Source organism: Vicia villosa, linkage group LG2, assembly GCF_029867415.1.
Source record: "Vicia villosa cultivar HV-30 ecotype Madison, WI linkage group LG2, Vvil1.0, whole genome shotgun sequence".
Taxonomy (NCBI): domain Eukaryota; kingdom Viridiplantae; phylum Streptophyta; class Magnoliopsida; order Fabales; family Fabaceae; genus Vicia; species Vicia villosa.
The window spans coordinates 50,775,768-50,795,427 of NC_081181.1; the positions used below are offsets into that span (position 1 = coordinate 50,775,768).

A 19,660-nucleotide genomic window follows, 5' to 3' on the forward strand; every position below is an offset into this window, starting at 1 on the left:
CAATACCGTATATTAATACGGTTTGTTTTTTTTTTTTATATTTAATATTTATGTTTTTCACTTTTTCAATGAAATGATACAAATGTGTGCTGTATTTTTCTTGGGGTAAGTTATGGGGTAAAGATTTTGGTGTAAGCATATATAAAATGAAATGTATAATTGTGTATGATTGTTTAATACTTATATAATGTATCAATTGAATAGTATTTATATTGTATGATAATATAAACCACTCTATTCACAAAAATGTACCTATTATATATAATATAAACCACTCTGTTATTGTTTTGGCAATATTCGACAATTGTCCTCTTAAACACTTTTGACGATATTTTTGAATTGTCGCACTACTTTTTCATAAAAATTTCATATTAATAAAGATCTAGATTGCAATCTTTCCCTTTAAACTTATATTTTTTTTATAAAAAATATTTTAACAAAAAGCTCTAATTTTTCTTGTTGTAAAAAAATATTAATGAAAATTATGATAGCAATTTTTCTAAAAATATATCAAAGTTTACTTTTATTAATTTATAAAAGTCAGCATGTCTAATTAAAAATATAATAATAAAAAATTTATTTTCTAAATTTAAATTAATAGTTTAAATGTTGCATAAGAAATTATATAATTAATATTATATAAATACTTTTACTAAACAGAATAATAATAAAATAACATAATAAATAATATAAAATAATAATAACAATAATAATAATAATAATAATAATTATTATTATTATTGAGAAAGTTGGGCAGACCCCTCATAGGGATAAAGAATAAAGTAAATCAAGCTAGAACTGAGCTTAATCAGGTCCAGGAAACCCTAATCCTGGACATAATGAAAAAACATTATAAAAGTTAAAGAGTGCACTGAAGTAGTTCTGAATTGGAGTGAGTTGGATGAAAAAATTATGCGCCAACGTGCTAACATCCAATGGCTCATACTTGGAGATGGTAACAGCACATACTTTCATGCATCTATTGAGGCTGAGCATCTCCAACTCTAAAGATTTTGAAACATAAATTATGGGGTTTTATGGGAAACTCATGGGGAGAGTTGATCATAACTTGGATGGGATTGACATTACTGCTATGAGAAGTGGTGTGCAACTCAATCATGAACAGAGGTTGAGCCTTGTGGAGCCAATAACTAATGATGAAATATACAAAGCCCTTACGAGCATTGGTGGTTTGAAGGCCCCCGGTGTGGATGGCTATGGTGCTATTTTTTTTCAAAAGAACTTGGCACATTGTTGATAATAATTTAATAGTTTCACTTAGGAATTTCTTTGAGACAGGACAGATGTATAGTCCCATAAACAACAATCTGGTGGCTTTAATCCCTAAAAGCTCTAATGCAAAGTTTGTGAAGGACTACAGACCTATTTCATGTTTCACTATGACCTACAAAGTAATCTCTAAGATTCTGACTAATAGACTTAGTAGGTTATGCAGAGCATTGTCCATCATACTCAGGCAGCGTTTGTCCCGGGACAAAAGGTTCACTATCACATCTTACTACCATACGAGCTAATTCGGGGATATACTCGGAAGGGAGGCACACCTAGATGCATGTTGCAAATGGACTTGCAAAAGGCGTATGATACTGTTTATTAGTGAGTGTTAGAAGAAACTCTCGAAGAAGTTGGTATTCCTTGCAAATTTGTTAAATGAACTATGATGATGGTTTCTACTGTTACATACGGGTTTGTTATTAATGGAATGCATACTAAGGATATGAAAGCTAATCGTGGTCTAAGACAAGGAGATCCCTTGTCTCCCCTATTGTTTGTCAGTGTTATGGATTATTTATACAGGATGATGCATCAGCTCTAGCATGTTCCAGATTTTAACTTCCACGCGAAATGCGAGAGTTTAGGAATCATAAACATGTGTTTTGCCGACGATCTTCTCTTATTTGCAAGAGGAGACAATTTGTCTATTGAGTTACTTATGGGAGTCTTCACAAAATTTTCTAATTCTACAGGCCTGTATGTGAATCCTAAAAAATGTAGAGTTTATTTTGGGGTTGTTGATGAGCAGAGCAAGGAAGCCATTAAGAGGATCACTACTTTTTGGGAAGGTAAGCTCACGTTCAGGTATTTGGGAGTGCCTCTCACTGGAAAAAAAAACTGAATATTCATCATTACTTGAGTTTGATTGATAAGATTACTAGACGTATCACTCACTGGAGTGCCAAGCTTTTAAGCTATGATGGTAGGGTTCAACTGATTTGTTGTGTGAACTTTGCCATCAACTACTGGATGAATTGTTTTCCTCTCCTGGAAAAAGTCGTTCAAGGAATTAATGCCTTGTGTAGATCCTTTTTACGGACAGGCACTACAACGCGGAAGGGCTTTAAAGGCGCCTTTTTTGGCCTTTTAGAGCGCTGCCAAAGCCAACGCTGGCGTAGGTAACGAAAGCGCTTTTGAAAGCGCTCTGGTAGCCCCTCCTATAAGAGCGCTTTTTCCAGAAAAGCGCTCTGGTAGCCCCCCCTATAAGAGCGCTTTTTCCAGAAAAAGTGCTTTGGTAGCCCCCCTATAAGAGCGCTTTTCTGGAAAAAGCGCTCTGGTACCCCCCTATAAGAGCGCTTTTCCAAAAGCGCTTTCAGGTTGCGTTTTTTTATTTTTTATGCTTTTTTTTAATCTTAGGAGCGCTTTTAGTAATAAAGCGCTTTAGTAGGTGGCCCTTTAAGAGCGTTTTTTAAAAGCGCCGTCGTTGCTAAATGAGGTATTTTAAAGTGCAACCTGTAATTTCAGCCTCCCAGTTCGACCTGTAATATATTTTCAACCTGTAATATTTTCAACTTGTAATATATTTTCGACGATATATTTTCAACCATAGGTAGGATTATATATATATACTAATATAATATCATTATAATATCCAAAATTATATATATATACATCATTATAGTTCCTGTCAAACAAACTAAATCATGTAAAGTATGAATACAGAAAGTTTCACATGTAACTAACTCATGTTAAACAAACTAAATCAGTAACATCAACAATATTATAATTCAAATATTGGCAACAGTATGAACAAAGTTAGTAACCATCCTAGAGTACTATAATATTATACTTCAAATCGACACAAATCCTACATGAATAGTTGCTGAATATAAAATTGACACAAATCCTCTTTGATTTCTTCCAACTTAAATCTCGTGTAAGAAGCAGCACGAAATTCGTCAAAGTACTACAGAACAAAAACATAATATGAATGATTTAGTTAAATGTAATAAATTATAAGAAATTATCTTAAGTTATAAATTCATACCGTGATTGGAATCTCTAATTGATTCGCTTGAAGGATTTCTTTCATAAACCTCAAAACATAGTATCCGCAATCTGAACTGTTTCGCTGTATCGGACACTACATAGAAAAACAAATAAGATTTTATAGTTGTCTTGTTTTATCAAGTAGCATAAATATTATAAGCAAAATTGTGAAAAATAATGTACCTGCACTTTGATCCAAGTAATGTTGTTTGATTTAGTCCGGGATACCTGTGCGTCTCGTTGACTTCGAAACACTTGTATTGATCTAACAAAAATATAAAAGCATATATTTAGATCAATCTCACAAATAATTAAATATATAAATATACACGAATATTTAGAACGATCCCACTTACAAATCAATCATTTCCTTCATAGCCGGATAATTGGTCCACTCACCATCTACCGAATTCAAAAAATATACCACTTCTCTTATAGGGTTGATAGCAAGCAACAACCAGTGTGCTCTATAAATTAAAACAATAGGTTATATGAAAATTTTGCTACGCAAAAGAAACAAAGATTAGATGAACCAAGAATGAGAAACTAACCCTACTGGTCGGGTATTATACGCCCAAAGAATCAGACTTTCGTTATTGCCGGTGGACAGGAATCTATCGACTAAGCGCTGTCTAACTGATTCCGGTTCCGAAGAAATTGTCATTCCGCTGCAATGGGCGGAAGACACGAAACAGGATCTGTTTGACAATGCAGTCCCGCGCAACACTCTGTCATACAACAACCTTAAATAAAAACATGATAAACATTAGATTATTTTCATTGAAATGTGTAAATAAATTGTGGTACTAATTAAATAATATATCGGATGAGTGAATATTACCGGATGTATGAGTGCATATTGTTGCACCCCAAAATTTGCCCTCTTTCTCTGTGCTATAAGTTATGGATGACGTTTATTTCGTCAATTGAAAATTGAAGAAAAATAACAAAAGAGTTTCTCTATGGTATGAAGCATGTCTTTCGTCTCAACATTTATGATTTGTAATGCAAGGGTCCGAGTTGCAAATATCATCCATTTCTATTCAAGGATCCAAGTTCACGGGTTGTCATTGTTGGCGTAACAAATTTATCACCGGATTCAAGTTAAGGGTTTGAGATTTGTATTTGAGCATTGGAAGGAGGAGTTGAATTTCAAGAATTTCAAGCTTCATTTGAAAAAAAGATGATTTTCAAAGTCGAGAAAGGGTGCTATTACAAGAATTCATCTCATGTCCAAATATTCACTATGTTCATTATAAAAATCACTTGTCCATTATTTTTCAAACACGCATTCAAAATTCCAAATTCAAATGTTCAAGTTCATCATAAAATCTCAAAGTCCATGCCATTTATTCCATAAAAAAAGTGATTTACAAAAGACAAAGTCCATATTCAAGTCCAAGAAGCCCATTACAAAAATTACACAAAAATATCCTCAGCCCATTGTTCTTAATCCTATTCCACATTCTTCAAGCCTTTTAATTTGATCTCCATCAACTTGCAGCAAAAGTTCAGCTAAAAATCATGCTGCAACGTGAAAAAAAACCAAAACCAACCTTGCCGTCTCAAAACCGAAGCCAGCAAACTACCAATCACCTGGCAATAAAACCGCAGCTCTGTAAAGGCCAAAGAAAACCGAGTGAGAAATGGGCACAAAAAGAGATTGACATCCAACAGAAATTGGCACAAAAGGAAAGTCATAACAGAAAGATGGGGAAAAATTTCAGAAAACAGAAATTCACCGAGAGAAATTCAGAGAAAAGAATCAAAAAACTCTAACAAAAAGTTTCTAACAGAAAAAACGGGGAATCGGAAACAGTAACAAACTTGGTAACAAACTTTCTCTCCCGGATTCAACCTCTTGGCAAAACCTTGATCATCGAACTTTCTTCAACCAGAACTCAATTTCATCTTCATCATTCTTCATGACCGCAGAACCTTCTTCATCAAAAAACCAGAAAAAAATCATAAACATTCTTCAATCGGGAACCTGCAAAATCTGAGAAATTGGCATCAATCTTCATCACAAGTGTAACAACAACTTCGCACATCAATCCTCGAATCTTGATGAACGCTGCAAGTTACAACAACAAGCGTTGGTTTCTATCATCATAACCGAATCGTAACAAGCTCTTCAATCTTCACAGAACAACATCATTTTCGCCATCGTCTCCGCGTGCCGATTTCTATCTTCACGTTCATGGTAACAATCTTCAAATCTTCATTCACATCTACACGACATGATCATCATCATCATCAAGAATCTGTGAACAGCAACAACAATCAATTGAGTATTCCATTCCGCAAATCGCATTTCAATACGCAGAAGGAAAAAAAATATTGCAGAAGGTGTATACTTACTTGAAGCAATCACATCAACATCCAACAAATCTGTAATCGCAGAAAAATTCGGTCTCCCGCATCATCGTCGATAGAGGCTTTCGTATCCTCTTTTATCTGGTCGTTTATGCGTTTTGCTTTCGGAGAGGATGAAACAGAGAAATGGCGAGAGATTGAGAGACGTAGGAGAGAACGAGGTTTCTTGAGCAAGGTTGACTGGCGAACAGAACTGTTTTCGTCGGAGAAGAATGTTGGAGGTTGCGCCGTCAAGCCCACGTGAGAGAGAGGTTGATTCATCCATTCTCAACGGCGAAGGATAAATTTCAAACGGAGAGTGGGGAGGGTTCATCGCCGGTGCGCCGTCGTGCAAGGAGAGAAGATGACGTTTGAGTTCTTCAAACCTCCAAAGTTCACGTAAACCTAATTTCCCTTTCATCTGATTGTTTAATTGTTGTTATCATGTTAATTAACATATAATTTGGCATTAAACAAAAATCTTGAATTAATTGTTGTTTTGATTTGAGTTTAAAAAAATCTGAAAGATTAACATGAAATTTGGGTGGATCAATCTACAATTCCCTGGGCCTTGCTACGAATTGCTATGTTACACCCCTCCTAAGCCCATTGCCACCGTTTTTTGTACCAGAAAACTGAACAAAAATAGCTCCCTTGGGCCTCCCTGTCTGGGCCTGCGCTACTGCTGTATACACCATATTTTCAGTCTTAAACCCCCTCTGTGTGTATAAAATTCATATTAGATTTAATTTTTTTTTTAAATAGTTTGTGTTCCATCATTTTTAGTATAGTAAAATGTCATAAAAACAATTACATTTGTTAGATTTTTAGCATTTATAAAAAGATAATACAAAAACATGTGATCTCTTAATTTTGTTAGTTTTTAGATAGAAAAGGCCATGAAAAATATTATGTTTGATTAGATTACTCGCATTGATAAAAAATGAATAAAAACATGTAATCTTTTTCTTGTTAGAATTTAATTGTTTTGTACATAGTTTAGTTCTAACTTTTAGATGAAAATGCCATAAAAAACAATTTAATCTTGCTAGATTTTCTTTTAGAATTCGATTAGAATTTAATTGCTAGTATTTTCTATGGTCGGTGCATGCTTCCTTGTTATTACTGATTTGGTTGTTGAGGTGTGCGAGGTACTTTGAGAGAGTCTTCGATTGCGATTCGACTTACTTTGTGTTCCACTTTATTTGTGGGATGCAAACTTTTTCCCGACGGAGTTCATCTGATCTCTCATTCATTGAGATGTATATTCGTGCATTGTCTGACTTGTGTTCTCTTGCAGGTTGCTCGTGTGGTTATGCTTGACGTGTACCACGTGTCGCTTGTGATTTATTTTCACGACGACGCTTTCTGACTTGCTTTGCTTGATGATGGCTTACGCGAAGTATTCCGGACTTCCCTGCTTACGCTTGCTAGCTCATTGCGGATTTGCTATTCGTTCGGTATTGTCTCCTTGTCCCTTTTATCGCTTTCCCGCATCATCCTTTAACATGAGAAGTAGGACTTAGACATGCATTTGGCCAAGCCCTCGAAAGAGGTTCTGTTTTTGTTGGTGTGTTTATATTTGTGCTTTGCGGCAGGGAGTCACGGTGTAATAAGTCTTATATGGCACTCCGTTAAGTCCCCATGGAAGGCATGCGGAAAGGGTTAGTAATCAACCCCCGCCTAGTCTCATCGAGTCCGTTCGGTATGCGCACGCTAAGCGTTGCTCGCTTCTGGACCTGCACAAGATCTTGTTATCGAGTATGTCAGGAAAAGGGTTCATGCAACCGGACCCCCGCACTTCCTATAGCTCGCGTCGCTCGACGTTGATGCTCGGTGTACGCACACACCGTTTTCCTTTACGATCCGTGACGGCTTGGTTGCTGAGAGGAACTCGCTCCTCTTGTCTATGGCCCGATCATTTTCACGAGGTTTAATGCTTGGTTGACTTGGGTTGAGCTGCTCCCCTTGGCTATGGCGGGACCGCCTTTCTACCATTCGGCCAGTGCCGTTGGTTTGTTTGCTTTACGAGCGGAGCTCGTTTGTGTGCTATCTTTGCTTGCTTCCGCTTCTCCCCGTAGGTTGATAGTTTAGTTTAGATTGGTACCCTTTGTATGCTGTAGCAAGTTTTCCCCCTTAGTTTAGGTCTTCCGCATGCATCTTTTAAAACACAAACCACACTCTTTGATTTTCTTTTCTTAAGAACTTGTTATTTCCACTTCATTCCCAAGCATAAGTCTCCAAAGGTCGAGCAGCGGAGTGTGAATGTAACTCGTTCACCTAAAAACACAAAACAAACAGAAATTAGTTAGCCGAGCTACAGTACCTCTGATTCCTCAAAAAGGATACGTAGGCAGCGGGGTAGGGTCCGTGCGATTATAACTCTTTCTTTTCTCTACATTTTGCATGCATTTTAGTCCAGATTAGCGCAGTTTGCTTACACACTCATAGTTTTAGTCACAAGCGTGGATACCATCGAGTACGATGGGCGCGAGGGGTGCTAGTACCTTTCCCTCGCGTAACCGACTCCCTTACCCTTTTTCTCTGGTCGTGAGACCATTGTTTTGTTTTGTGGTTTGCTGGCATTCCCTTCCTTTTCAGGATAAATATGTTAGCGGCGACTCTGTTAATTTTTGCGGTAGCGACACATATTACCGACGCCTAGTTGTTCATGCGTAAAAATCTCTTCCAAGTCATCTATTGCAATATTTGACATGAATTCAATACCAAAGACACCTTCATCCATATTGATTTCACGGAAAGCACCATCCTTCAAATCGGACATATCAACAATTGTTCCGAGCGTCGTCCGGTATCGAGGCACAAAAGCACCACCTTTTTTTGCCGCTGGCTTCGGAGGACCATTGGGTGGTACGCTACGAACTGGCTGCGTCACTTGTTGTGACCCCCGAGCAGATGCCTAAAAATCATATAATTTAGGTAAAATATAAAATCATGCAGTTTTAGATTCAGATTGTATATTAACACTTTAAATGTACCTCTTTTAGTGATGCAATAGACTCCTCCTCCTGTAAAATCCCTTTACCCTTAATTGCGGGTTTTGTAGGAGCATTCTAAAATTAAAATGTAAAAAATAATTAATAAACGGTGCAGAATTGACATTTGAAAACTAAATGATTCATAATAGTTTTCAATATACCTCATCACTAATGGTAATGAGCTCCGAGGGCCATGCAACAAATGACCTTATTGCATCTCGCAGCAATGTCGTCTCTGAGACCATATCAGGTACCGGTAGCACCGCATCATGATCTAATACAACATCCACCGATACTTTCAAGTGTCCATCCGGGAGCGGTCTATGGTGAAGTAAATCTCCCAAAGTGTTGTGCACTTTTCCCTTGCCAACTAGGCGATAATTCGATGGCGATAAGTATAGTTGGCAAGATGAAATGCCCTAAACCAATAGTAAATATAGAGTCATTATCATTAATAAAGTAGAATAATTTGTAAGGGAAAAAATTTATAATTACCTCAGGAAATTTTCTTTGACAGTTGATACTAGCTTTATCACTAGTTTCTTTCACCGATGAAGTATTGCACTTTTCTCTCATATACATATCTTTATCTCTTTGCAATTCAGAGACTTGTGCTTGCAATTCCTGCAATTTTTGCAACACTTATTCATTGGTAGGATTTCTTCTCCTAGAATGCTTGTAAAAAGAGGTTGGAGTCACACCATGACCTTTACCCCTCACCCGACCAAGATACTCAGGAGCATCTAGTGCTCTACTAAGTACGATGTTCGGCCTTTCCATTGAATGCTTTTCTCCACCCACGGTAGTGATGATTAGAATTTAAGAATCTACGATGGCCGAGAAAGACATTCTTCTGACAAAGATCCAATCGTGTCATATCGGTTTCATCTTCACAAACAGGACACGCTTTTTGACCTTTATTGTTGTACCCGGATAGATTTCTGTATGCTGGAAAATCATTAATTGTTCCAAACAATATCGCCCTCAAGTTGAAACTTTCTTTCCTATACCCATCGTAAACCTCCACACCGTTCTCCCACAAAAACTTTAAATCTTCGATTAAGGGTGCCAAGTATACGTCTATGTCATTCCCTGGTTGTTTAGGCCCAGAAATTAGCATAGATAACATCATAGGTTTGGATCACCTCTAAATGCCTCCCTCAAGATGATTCTCCACGCACAGAAGTGTTCCATAGGTTTGGATCACCTCTAAATGCCTCTCTCAATGTGTTTGAATACTTACTTCCAAAGGAAGAGCTTTGGTTTGAAGAATCTGAGTCTTCTTGCCAAAGAACCTTTGAAAAACCTAAGTATGAAGAAAGAAGAGAGAAAGCAAGAATTCTGTTGCTTTGGTGTGTTTAATTACTAAGGTATGCTCTCTTATTTATAGGCAAAGAGTTCAGTGTGTTTGCAGAGAGTGAGCTTGCTTAGTGAGGTTGATTTGGTTTTCTTAGCCATGAAGAAAGTTTGCAAATATCTCATATGCAATGATGCATTTTCGAGCTAGCTTCCCCAACCATTGATCTTGTATGATCCTAGGGGACAATTCTGATGCAGAGGAGAGTTCTAATTGGCTTAGAACAAGATTCCTTGATGATTCACCATTTGCCATAAATTCAAAAATGTAATGATTACTTAATCACATGGCTTGGTTTACGAATATTCTCTCCAAATATTTGTGTAATGATGCAAACGATCCTCTCTTATCCTTGCAAGGTTTCTGAGGTTTAGAGGTAACAATTAGTGTAAGCACTTGCACAAAATTGCCAACTTCAAACTTATGCATGACCTATAATTTCAATTCAAATGCCTAACTTTGATCAATCATATCTCTTAGCTCAAGATGAATTTGGAAGAGGTTGAGCACAATTTGGAAAGCCCTTAACATGTACTTCAATTCATTAGTTTGGTATTTGCCCAAAATCCTTAGGGAAATTAGTGAAAAAGTCCCATAAAGTTTGAAGAAAACTAGGGTTTTCTTGCTAATTTTGTGAGGGCAGTCACTTTGAAGCTCCATATCTCTTCAATGGTTGATTTTATGGAAAAAAATTATATGTGACAAAGTTGTTTATTGAATCAAAATCAACAACTTTCATGTTGGAAGTTTTTTTCAGTTTGTAGGTGAAATTTTGAGATATTCCCTTCCAAAGTTTGGAAAAAACCATTGAAAATACTTAGAAATTTTTCCAAGTATGAAAAGTCAAACTTTTGACTTTTTGATTCTTGATTAATTTTCTTGATTTTCTTTGATCAAATGACTTCATATATCATATATTGATGACTTAAAACTTCAAAAGTCATGGTTGACCAAAAACTCCAAAAAGTCAATGGTGATTTTGTACAGTTGACTTTCTCAGACGAATCGTGTTTCTGGAGATTTCAAATGAACCAAGCTATCCTCACCAAATGAATGGTATGAATGGATAATATTGAAGTATTGGAGTATATTGAGCCATGATTTGAGTTTTGGATCCATGCCCTGACTAAAAGTCAACTATCCAGATGAATTAGGTCAAAAACCCTAATTGTCGACCAGATGAATTTGATGACTGTGGATCTTGAATTGGAGTGTAATGCCCAATGGATCTTGTTATATGGATCATTTGAAGATGATTGAAGTCTTTGATAAAGGTCATGGAGCTTCTTAGGGTTTCCCAAAGGTCCCCGATAGGCTCAAAACCCTAGATTGGTAACCTGAGTAAACCTGAGCTCAGATGATTGGATGTCTAATCAATCATGAAGATTTTTGAAGTCCTATGATTATGTTATAGACCAATTCTTTTATTGATTGATCCTTTGCCTGAGCTTTTTTTGTCTTTGAACATCCTCGATTAAATGCCAGATGAAGAGGTGACTGCTCTGGGCATCTGTTTTGACCTGATGAAAAGCCTGAAGTTATGTCATCTCAGGGGGGGTCAAAATTAGGGTATGACATAGTGTCTATCATAAGTCGAATGTTTAAACAAACAAGATGGAAATTTTTAATGAAAGTAAAGCTAATGAGCCAATAATCCATCCTTCTAGACATTAATCAGCCTTGTCATGATTAGGCATGGGAGCAGTGATCACCATAAGGGTCTCAGGAGGATTGATCTCAATTTCACAAACATCGATCATGTCTTGGATCTTGATCTTTAATGCCCAACAGCTATTGGTATCGTGTCCGAGACTATTGGACTATTGTAATTTGACCATAGTTGACTTTTAGGTCAAACTAGCCGACTGTTGATCATTTGAGTAGTTGATTGATCAAACTTGTGAATCAGAGCTTGAAACTTGGCATGAGGATGCTTTGAAGCATATGAGGAGCCATGAAATCCACTTGAGATATCAGAACCTGATTTTATTTTGAGAAAGGAAAAACCCTAGTTGTGGGTTGATTACTTAGGAGAGAGATAATCAGACTTATTTCTCAGTGCTTGAGCCAAAATATTTTAAAATATGATGGGCAAATTTTGGGGTATGACAGGTGTGAACCGGTCAAAATCGGTGTAAACTGCTAAAACCGGGAAAACCGATGATTTAAATGCATTTTTTAAATTTTTTTAAATTTTTAATTTTAAAAAATTAAAACAACGTCGTTTTGACTATTTTAATGAAAAATTAAAATAAAAAATTGTTGCAGATGCGGTTGATTTTGTTACCGATGATTTTGATATTGAAGAAGGAGATCTCAACATTGAAACAATTTTTCTTTTATTGAAATTAAATCTAGTAGACAATAGAATTATTTTGTTATAAATTATTTAATTAGATTATGTTGCGATTAAACTTTTGTTTGCAATTATATTTTATAATTATGTACTATTTTATTGTGTGATACCTATGTGTAAAATTTGAATTTAAATTATGAACTTGTGAATTTATTTATAATATGATATTTTCAATAAATTTAAGTGCTAGTTGTATTTTGTAGAGACTGAATCATCTGGTTCGACATATTTTATACTTGTTACCCTAAGATTTTTACGAATAGAAATCGTGCCTTGCAGGCGCCAAAGACATGAAAAAATCTCATGGAGCAGTTTTCATTTAGCTTCACTATCATCCGTAGATCAATTTAGGCAATTATCTTATGTATTACGTTTTTGTGTAAAATTAGGGTGGTTCGCTGATATACTCAAATTACTCGCTAATACTCTGCCCAATTTCCGACTGTAGGAAAGAAAGAGTTGTTGAGTGCTTGATGTACGTGAATCACCACCATTATTTCAATGCATAACTTTTATCTTTGAGTCATTTATCTTGACATTTTTACTTGTGCTTTACTTGTTGATCAACATTCATTTTATACTTTCACGGTTATAAAAGAGTCATTTGCACTTTATTTGGTTTAGAGGTAAGTCTAGATCCAACACTTCCTGTCGGTCACGAGTCACCACAGTAAGTAAGGATCTCAACGTCTAGATTCGCCTGTATTATTAGACATAGGTTTGTCCCCGGTAGTCACGAGTCACCTGGCAGTCGAACCTAACATTGTATGGAAAATCGTTGCACTGGTCTCAGCCTTAGAAAACCGTTTCTTAGGCCATTTCCCTCGACAAAGCCAGTGCAACCCTAAAATCTTAGCACTTGTCCTAAGATCAATTGGTCGATCTTGCAAGTAACCCTTAGTTTTAGGACTTGGGGAGGACCAGCAGTTGTTTACCAATTTCTACAGTAAACAAAATGGCACACCCAATGGGACAAATGTGCTAAGTTTTTTTCGTTAAGTGTATGAAATTGAGAAGTGGAAAATGCACCAAAAAGGATAACAAATCGGTTAGGAGGCACGAACATGAAATGTCTAATCCTCCTAGCCCAAACAAGGTGGATGAAGTTCCCTCAGGGTCTTTAGATTCATCGAACGTTATCCTTACCGAAGTCGAACCTTATCCTCCATTGTCAAACGTTGCCACGATAGCAATGGTAGCAGATATTCATGTGCCCCTACCGGGAGGTACTGGATCGAGAATGACAACAAACATACCATTCAGGCCAGGTTTGCCTCGTTTTGGTACTGTAGACCCTCTTTATGGAATTATGTATTCCTTAATGTCAGGGGGTCAATCAACGTCAAACGCGGCGTTAACAGCAAGAAATGCTCAAAGTGTAAGTTCGTATGTACAAGGGTCCACACCTAACACAAGAAATAGAAAAAATCAAAACAGAGCGATGCCTTTATCAAATACATCTTTGGCGGTGCTTCGACAACAGATGGATGACAACAACCATCAGTTAGTCAACATGTTAACTAATCAAATGGACACTGTTTTCAATCACATAATGCAGGAGTCCGCTGAGTCGGATATGCAAGTTGTTGATCAATTGACGCGCCTATGTAACTTCTTGGGGGCACCTCGAACACCTGGTCGATAGGCTCCGCAGGAAAACAGGCACGAAGACATACCTGTTCAAATGGGGATGGACCAGGTTGAGAACGAAACTGTTCAACAATGTCAAATTCCCAGGCGCCAACCAGTAGTAGTGGTAGGCCGACAGCAAGACACTAATCAAATTGTCGATCAATATAGACAACATGAAACAGCTATAGAAAACGACCTGACAATGATTGTCGAAAGAATCATGGCCAGAAACGGACAAAGGCCAACACATTCATCTCCGCTAGCTGACTATATCGTACAAACGGAAAACCCTCGGGGGTGGAGAGTGCCAAAGTATACGAATTCGGAGGAGAAACTAGAGAGTCAGCATTCGAACACATTGTGAGATATTTGACTGAGTCAGGGGATATGGCGAACAATGAGAGCTTAAGGGTGAAGCATTTCCCTTCACCCCTCACTAAAGCAGCGTTCACATGGTTTACCACACTGCCCCCAACTCAATCGACTCATGGTCTAGATTGGAAAAGATTTTTCATGAGCAGTTTTATGAAGGCCACTCAAAGATTAGTTTAGTCGAGTTGTCGAACATTAAAAGAAGGTTCGCTGAGACCATCGACGATTATCACACTTGAAAATACGTAGGAGAGATATTCAACACCTCGTCAAGCACCATAATTAAAAAAACTAATTTTTTTTTTTATAAATATTTTGCAATAATTAGAAGAAATCAAATAGCGTAAGCTATCACTCTTATTCGCAAAACTAACTAAACAATTTTTGCTGAATACAACAGATGTCAAAGGTGTTAATATATTTCCTACGCATAATTGACTCTCGAACATAGATTTGGTTGCTATGACCATATTTTTGTTCTTTTTGAATTTTATTGACGTTTTTCTTTTAAAAATAAACCTCGGTGACGACTCTTATTGATTTTTGAGTGTTCGTACGCTCGAGTATTTTTCTTTCGTGATAGAACAGACGCCTATTTCTTGATTGTGTCGTCAATTTTCTGAAATATTCACCCGATTCGTGAGAATGTGAAAAATGACGTGTTCCAGTCGACAATGATGCGAAGAGAGTAAGGAGAAATTGATCGTGTTGGTTTAATTTCCTAGTTCCCCGCTCCTAGAAATGTTGCTACTCCCATTGAGTATGTGGTTCACTCCCATGATTTTCCATAAATACCTCAACCTAAGAGTTTCTCACTTTCCTGCGTGAACTTCCTCAAACATTACAAAAGTTGTCATGTATTATGTATTACTCGTAACTAGGGGTGGAAATAGGCTGGACAAAGCTAGACGTTGCCAAGCCTAAGCATGACTTGTCAAAAAAATGAAGCCTAAGTCTGGCCTGTAGCCTGTCATAGGCTTATATTTTAGGCATGAGCATAGCCTTTTCGAAGGCCTGGTTAGCCTGTTAGCCTACATAAAAGCCTATTTATTTTAGACATATGTAGATAAGCAATTAAAATAATGTTTAAATAAACTAACTAACTAAAAGACCAAGAGAGTAAAATTTGTTGGCAATGACTTATTTTAACTTACGTATTAGCATAAATTCTAGGAGACTAAGAGAACTTATGAAAATAATGTTCATCAGGTGTTTTCATCTTATTTTCACAAGTTCTTCAAGATAACCAAGTTTTATTTAAGTATTTTAACTCAAAGTACAAAATATAACATAATGATAGTAAAAAATATTCATATTTATTTAAATAGACCGGCCTGATAGGTTTAAAAGGCTTTTTTTTAGCGCCTGAGACTTGGCCTTTTTAACTAAATAAACTTATAAAAAACCTATGCCTTTTCTAATTAAAAATAATGTGTGGCCTGACTTAAGCCTATATAGTCTAATCTATCTGTTATCGACCTGACCTATTTCCACCCGTACTCGTAACGTATTGTTGATTGTGAGTTTAAGCCTAACTGAAGGACCTACAATGTTTTTTGACGACCACCTAACTTTATGCGCTTTAAACAACCTACTATAGTTATGATTCTTTAATTCCATTACGGTTGATTCCCGTTTTAGAATTAATAAATATATATTATAATTTCTATATCTAAATCTCAAAAAGTGATGTATTCGCAAAAGAGTTTAAAGGTAGTTCACTGACAGTGTAAACAAATTTTACACATACAACCAATCAAAATCTTTATACTTGTCATGTCATATTAATTTTTTAAAATTAAAATAAATTGAATACATGGTTGTGATTGGTTGACAGTGTAAAAAAACTTTACACTCTCAGTGCATATCCCTTTTTCCCTTTGCAAAATTAGCATAAAAGCTTCTAAAAAAGTAAGTTACGTGCAAATTTCATAATGACCGACTAAAGGAGCGTGCAAATTTCATAATGACCGGCCAAAGGAGTAATGAATTTGATAACTTGGTCTTTATATCGGCAGTTTCACAAAGCTTCTTAATACTTGCTGTTATCTTAGATATTAAATGTGCTCATAAGTAGGGGTGCTCGCGGTGCGGTTTGGGCGGTTTTGACGAAAAAAATTATCCGAACCACGAGAGAAAAAATCGTGCGGTTTGGTTTGGTTCGGTTGGCTTTTAAAAAAAATCCGAACCAAACCAAACTAAACTAATGCGGTTTGATTCGGTTCGGTTGGTTCGGTTTTTTACAAATATTTTATTGAATCATACATATACATATAGATGACAACATAACTTTGTATTTAGACATTTATACACTATCAAATAACAACAAAACTCGTCATATTTTGACAACAACTTTCTATTTAATATGTAAAAATTAAATTAGACAAAAGTGATATAGTAAACATAAAATAATAGTATAAAACAATATAAAAATTATTAAAATAAAACAAAAAAAAATAGAAGAGACGAGAGATTAGTGAAGGTGAAAAAGAAAAAACAAAAGAGTTGAGAGAAGATTAGAGAAGAAGATGTGCAATAAAAACAAAACTAAAATAGGGAACATTTGCATAAAAATGAGAAGGTGAAAAAGAAAGAATATAAGAGAGTAGAGATTATAGAAAAAGATGGAAGATGTATGTGGCAAAGAAGGCGCGATAATGCTATTAGAGATTTGAGAAGATTGAGACTAAAATCATATGTGTAATAATGATAAAATTATTTGTAATCATAAGACTAGGGTGTAATAGATTTAAGTTTGGGTTGGGTGTGCGTTAAGTAAAAATTAGATTGTAACATAATGCGGTTTGATTCGGTTTGGTTCGGTTTACAAAATACAAACCGCAAACCAAACCGAACTGTGCGGTTTTGTTAAAAGAAGACCCAAACTAATCTGAACCAAATACGATTTTTTACGGTTTCGATTTGGTTTGCGGTTTTCTATTTGGTTTTGAACACCCCTATAAGAAACCATTGGAAAGAAGGTATATAACACTGATTGGAAAGAAGGTATATAACACTTTGATGAAATCAATAGTTGCTATAGTAACTAACTGGGTCTTAAAAAATGTGCTCTTCTCAAAGTCCTTAAGTTCGAATCCAGGTGTCGAATCCAGGTGCTTAGTCGAATCCAGGTGTCGAATCCAGGTGCTTAGTCGGTCGTAAAGCCAAAGTCCTAAGTTCAAATCCAGGTGTCGAATCCAGGTGCTTAGTCGGTCGTAAAGCCAAATACGAGTTACCACCGAATAGTTGTTTATATAAAAACAAAAACTGGCGTATAGTTAAGTTATATTATTCCTAATTTTCTATCAAGGTCTTTTCCAAGTGAATCTTTAATTACAAGAAGACATCCACTTAGTATAAAAAATTATAATCCTATAAAGGAGTAGGCAATTAAATTTGATTGCTGAAGTCAGTATTGCTATCTTGGGATATTTTATTGCTCTTTCCTATAACCGGATTCTGCATCATGAACACGACTAGTGTTGCCTTACTTGTGAAGAATGACGATAAATTCAAAGGAATAATACAAGAAAGAATGCAATAGCTAGCCAAGAACCAAAGTATACGCCAAGCATCACAACCAACAGCAAAAAGCAATTGCCTCACCCTTCACGCATTGAGTATGCCATGATAACTCAATCACATAAATAATGAAAAGAAATGAAAAAGAAGGGAATAATCTATGTAACCCCATCAGATTATCATATCACATAAATAGAACCTCTAGAATATGACACAATTCATCAATGAACCAAAAGTGAATATTGCAAGTATATCATAACAATTCACTAATTTGTTGACATTGATTTTGCAACTCTAAACTCTTGACATAACAATTCACTAACTTATTATTTTCGACTTATCCAATTCTTGGCCTTGTTTGAGGAATTTTGATTTTACAAATAGCTTTGGAAATCATAAACTCTCAAATTATCATGTCCGTAATGTTCCAATTAACCTGACAATTCTACGGTAAACTCTTCCAATTAGAACAAGCCAAAGCATTCATTCACATTTTACACTATATTCAAAGGAAACTAATAACACGATAATCACAAATCCTCACACAATCGCAAGAATTGAATCAGTTGAAAACAACATCCATAGTAAATCATCCTGTTAAGCTTAACATCTATCAATCATCGTCGCAACAATCAGAAAATCCCTAAAATCAACCCTAATTTTTCAATCAAAGTTGCTCAAGTTCAAATCGCACAGAAATTATATCAACCAATAATGGTTTTGTAATCATTCAAACATAGAAATTGTAGATCTACATAACAAACAAAGAAAAACGGATAGGAATTGTAAACTGTGGCTTACTAAGATAATAACAACCAAATAACAACAAAGAACACAAATCCGATAGACTTATCTCAACCAGTGCTTCACTCAGTCCTCTTGAGACGCTCAAGACGCTGGTTAAGCAGATCGATCTTAACAACAAGATGCGTCACCGAATACAAAAGCCAGTAGAACAAAAGCGCGGCCGCGATGAGAAGCGCGTTCCTCTGACTCTTCATAATCGATTTCTGATGACGGAGATGCTCCGTCGGAGTGCACGAATCGCCTTCACAGCTAGGCCTGGTTTCATACTTCCAGTAAATGTCCATGAGAAGAAAGAGGCAAAACGGAACCACCGAGAGAAACGGTTTCAGGAGATTCTTCGTGACGGCGACGAGACCTTTGCGGAGAGCGTCGAGGCCGGGGATGGTGAGGAGAAGCACCATTATCGCTTCGGCTGCGGCGGCGTAACCGAGTACCACCCATTCTAACGCCATTTTTTCAGATCTTGAATTGCTTGGTTTTCTTCGTTTGGGATTCGGAGGGTGAGAGTTAGTGCTTTTCTTCCTGTTTTTGTATTTATAGGGTTGAGTTTTTGTATTTTTAGAGGTGAAGGAATGCGTGATTGAGTGACACGTAATGTACACGTGACATTTACTCGTTTCGTGTTTCAACCTCTAGAAAACTTGATTTCATACCCTTCATTTTTTTCTTCTACACCTAAAGCAAATAAACTTCTTAAAAATTCATATAAATAAATGAAAAAAAATATATATTTTCTACTTGATAAATATGCAAAATAAGTTTAACAAGATTAAAAAAAGTTTGGTTTTTTTTAATATATCTGACTTAAAAATTTAAATATCGAAGGGTTTGTTTGGTCCAAATGACGCGTAGGGGAGATGAAAAATTTTAATGGAGGGGAGGGACGAGGAGGGGAGGTGAGAGATTTTTTTAATAAGATAAGTTTTTGGTTCAAACAAGGGGAGGGGAGGGGAAGAGAAGAGAGAAATTTTAGTT

General features: G+C 36.2%; 1 protein-coding gene and 1 long non-coding RNA gene across 2 annotated transcripts; both read right to left on the reverse strand.

The window, feature by feature from the left end:
• Nucleotides 1-4,613: 4,613 nt before the first annotated feature.
• Nucleotides 4,614-6,102, reverse strand: LOC131650538 (uncharacterized). The gene is made up of 3 exons (XR_009298307.1): nt 5,647-6,102; nt 5,113-5,549; nt 4,614-4,901 (listed from the first exon to the last, which is right to left on the reverse strand). It is a non-coding gene; the product is annotated as an uncharacterized LOC131650538 (long non-coding RNA).
• A 12,475-nt stretch (nt 6,103-18,577) lies between these two features.
• LOC131650539 (uncharacterized) lies at nt 18,578-19,208 on the reverse strand. Its single transcript, XM_058920244.1, has one exon. It carries the CDS (start codon nt 19,135-19,137, stop codon nt 18,745-18,747), a length of 393 nt encoding a protein of 130 aa, XP_058776227.1. The 5' UTR covers nt 19,138-19,208; the 3' UTR covers nt 18,578-18,744.
• Nucleotides 19,209-19,660: the final 452 nt, after the last annotated feature.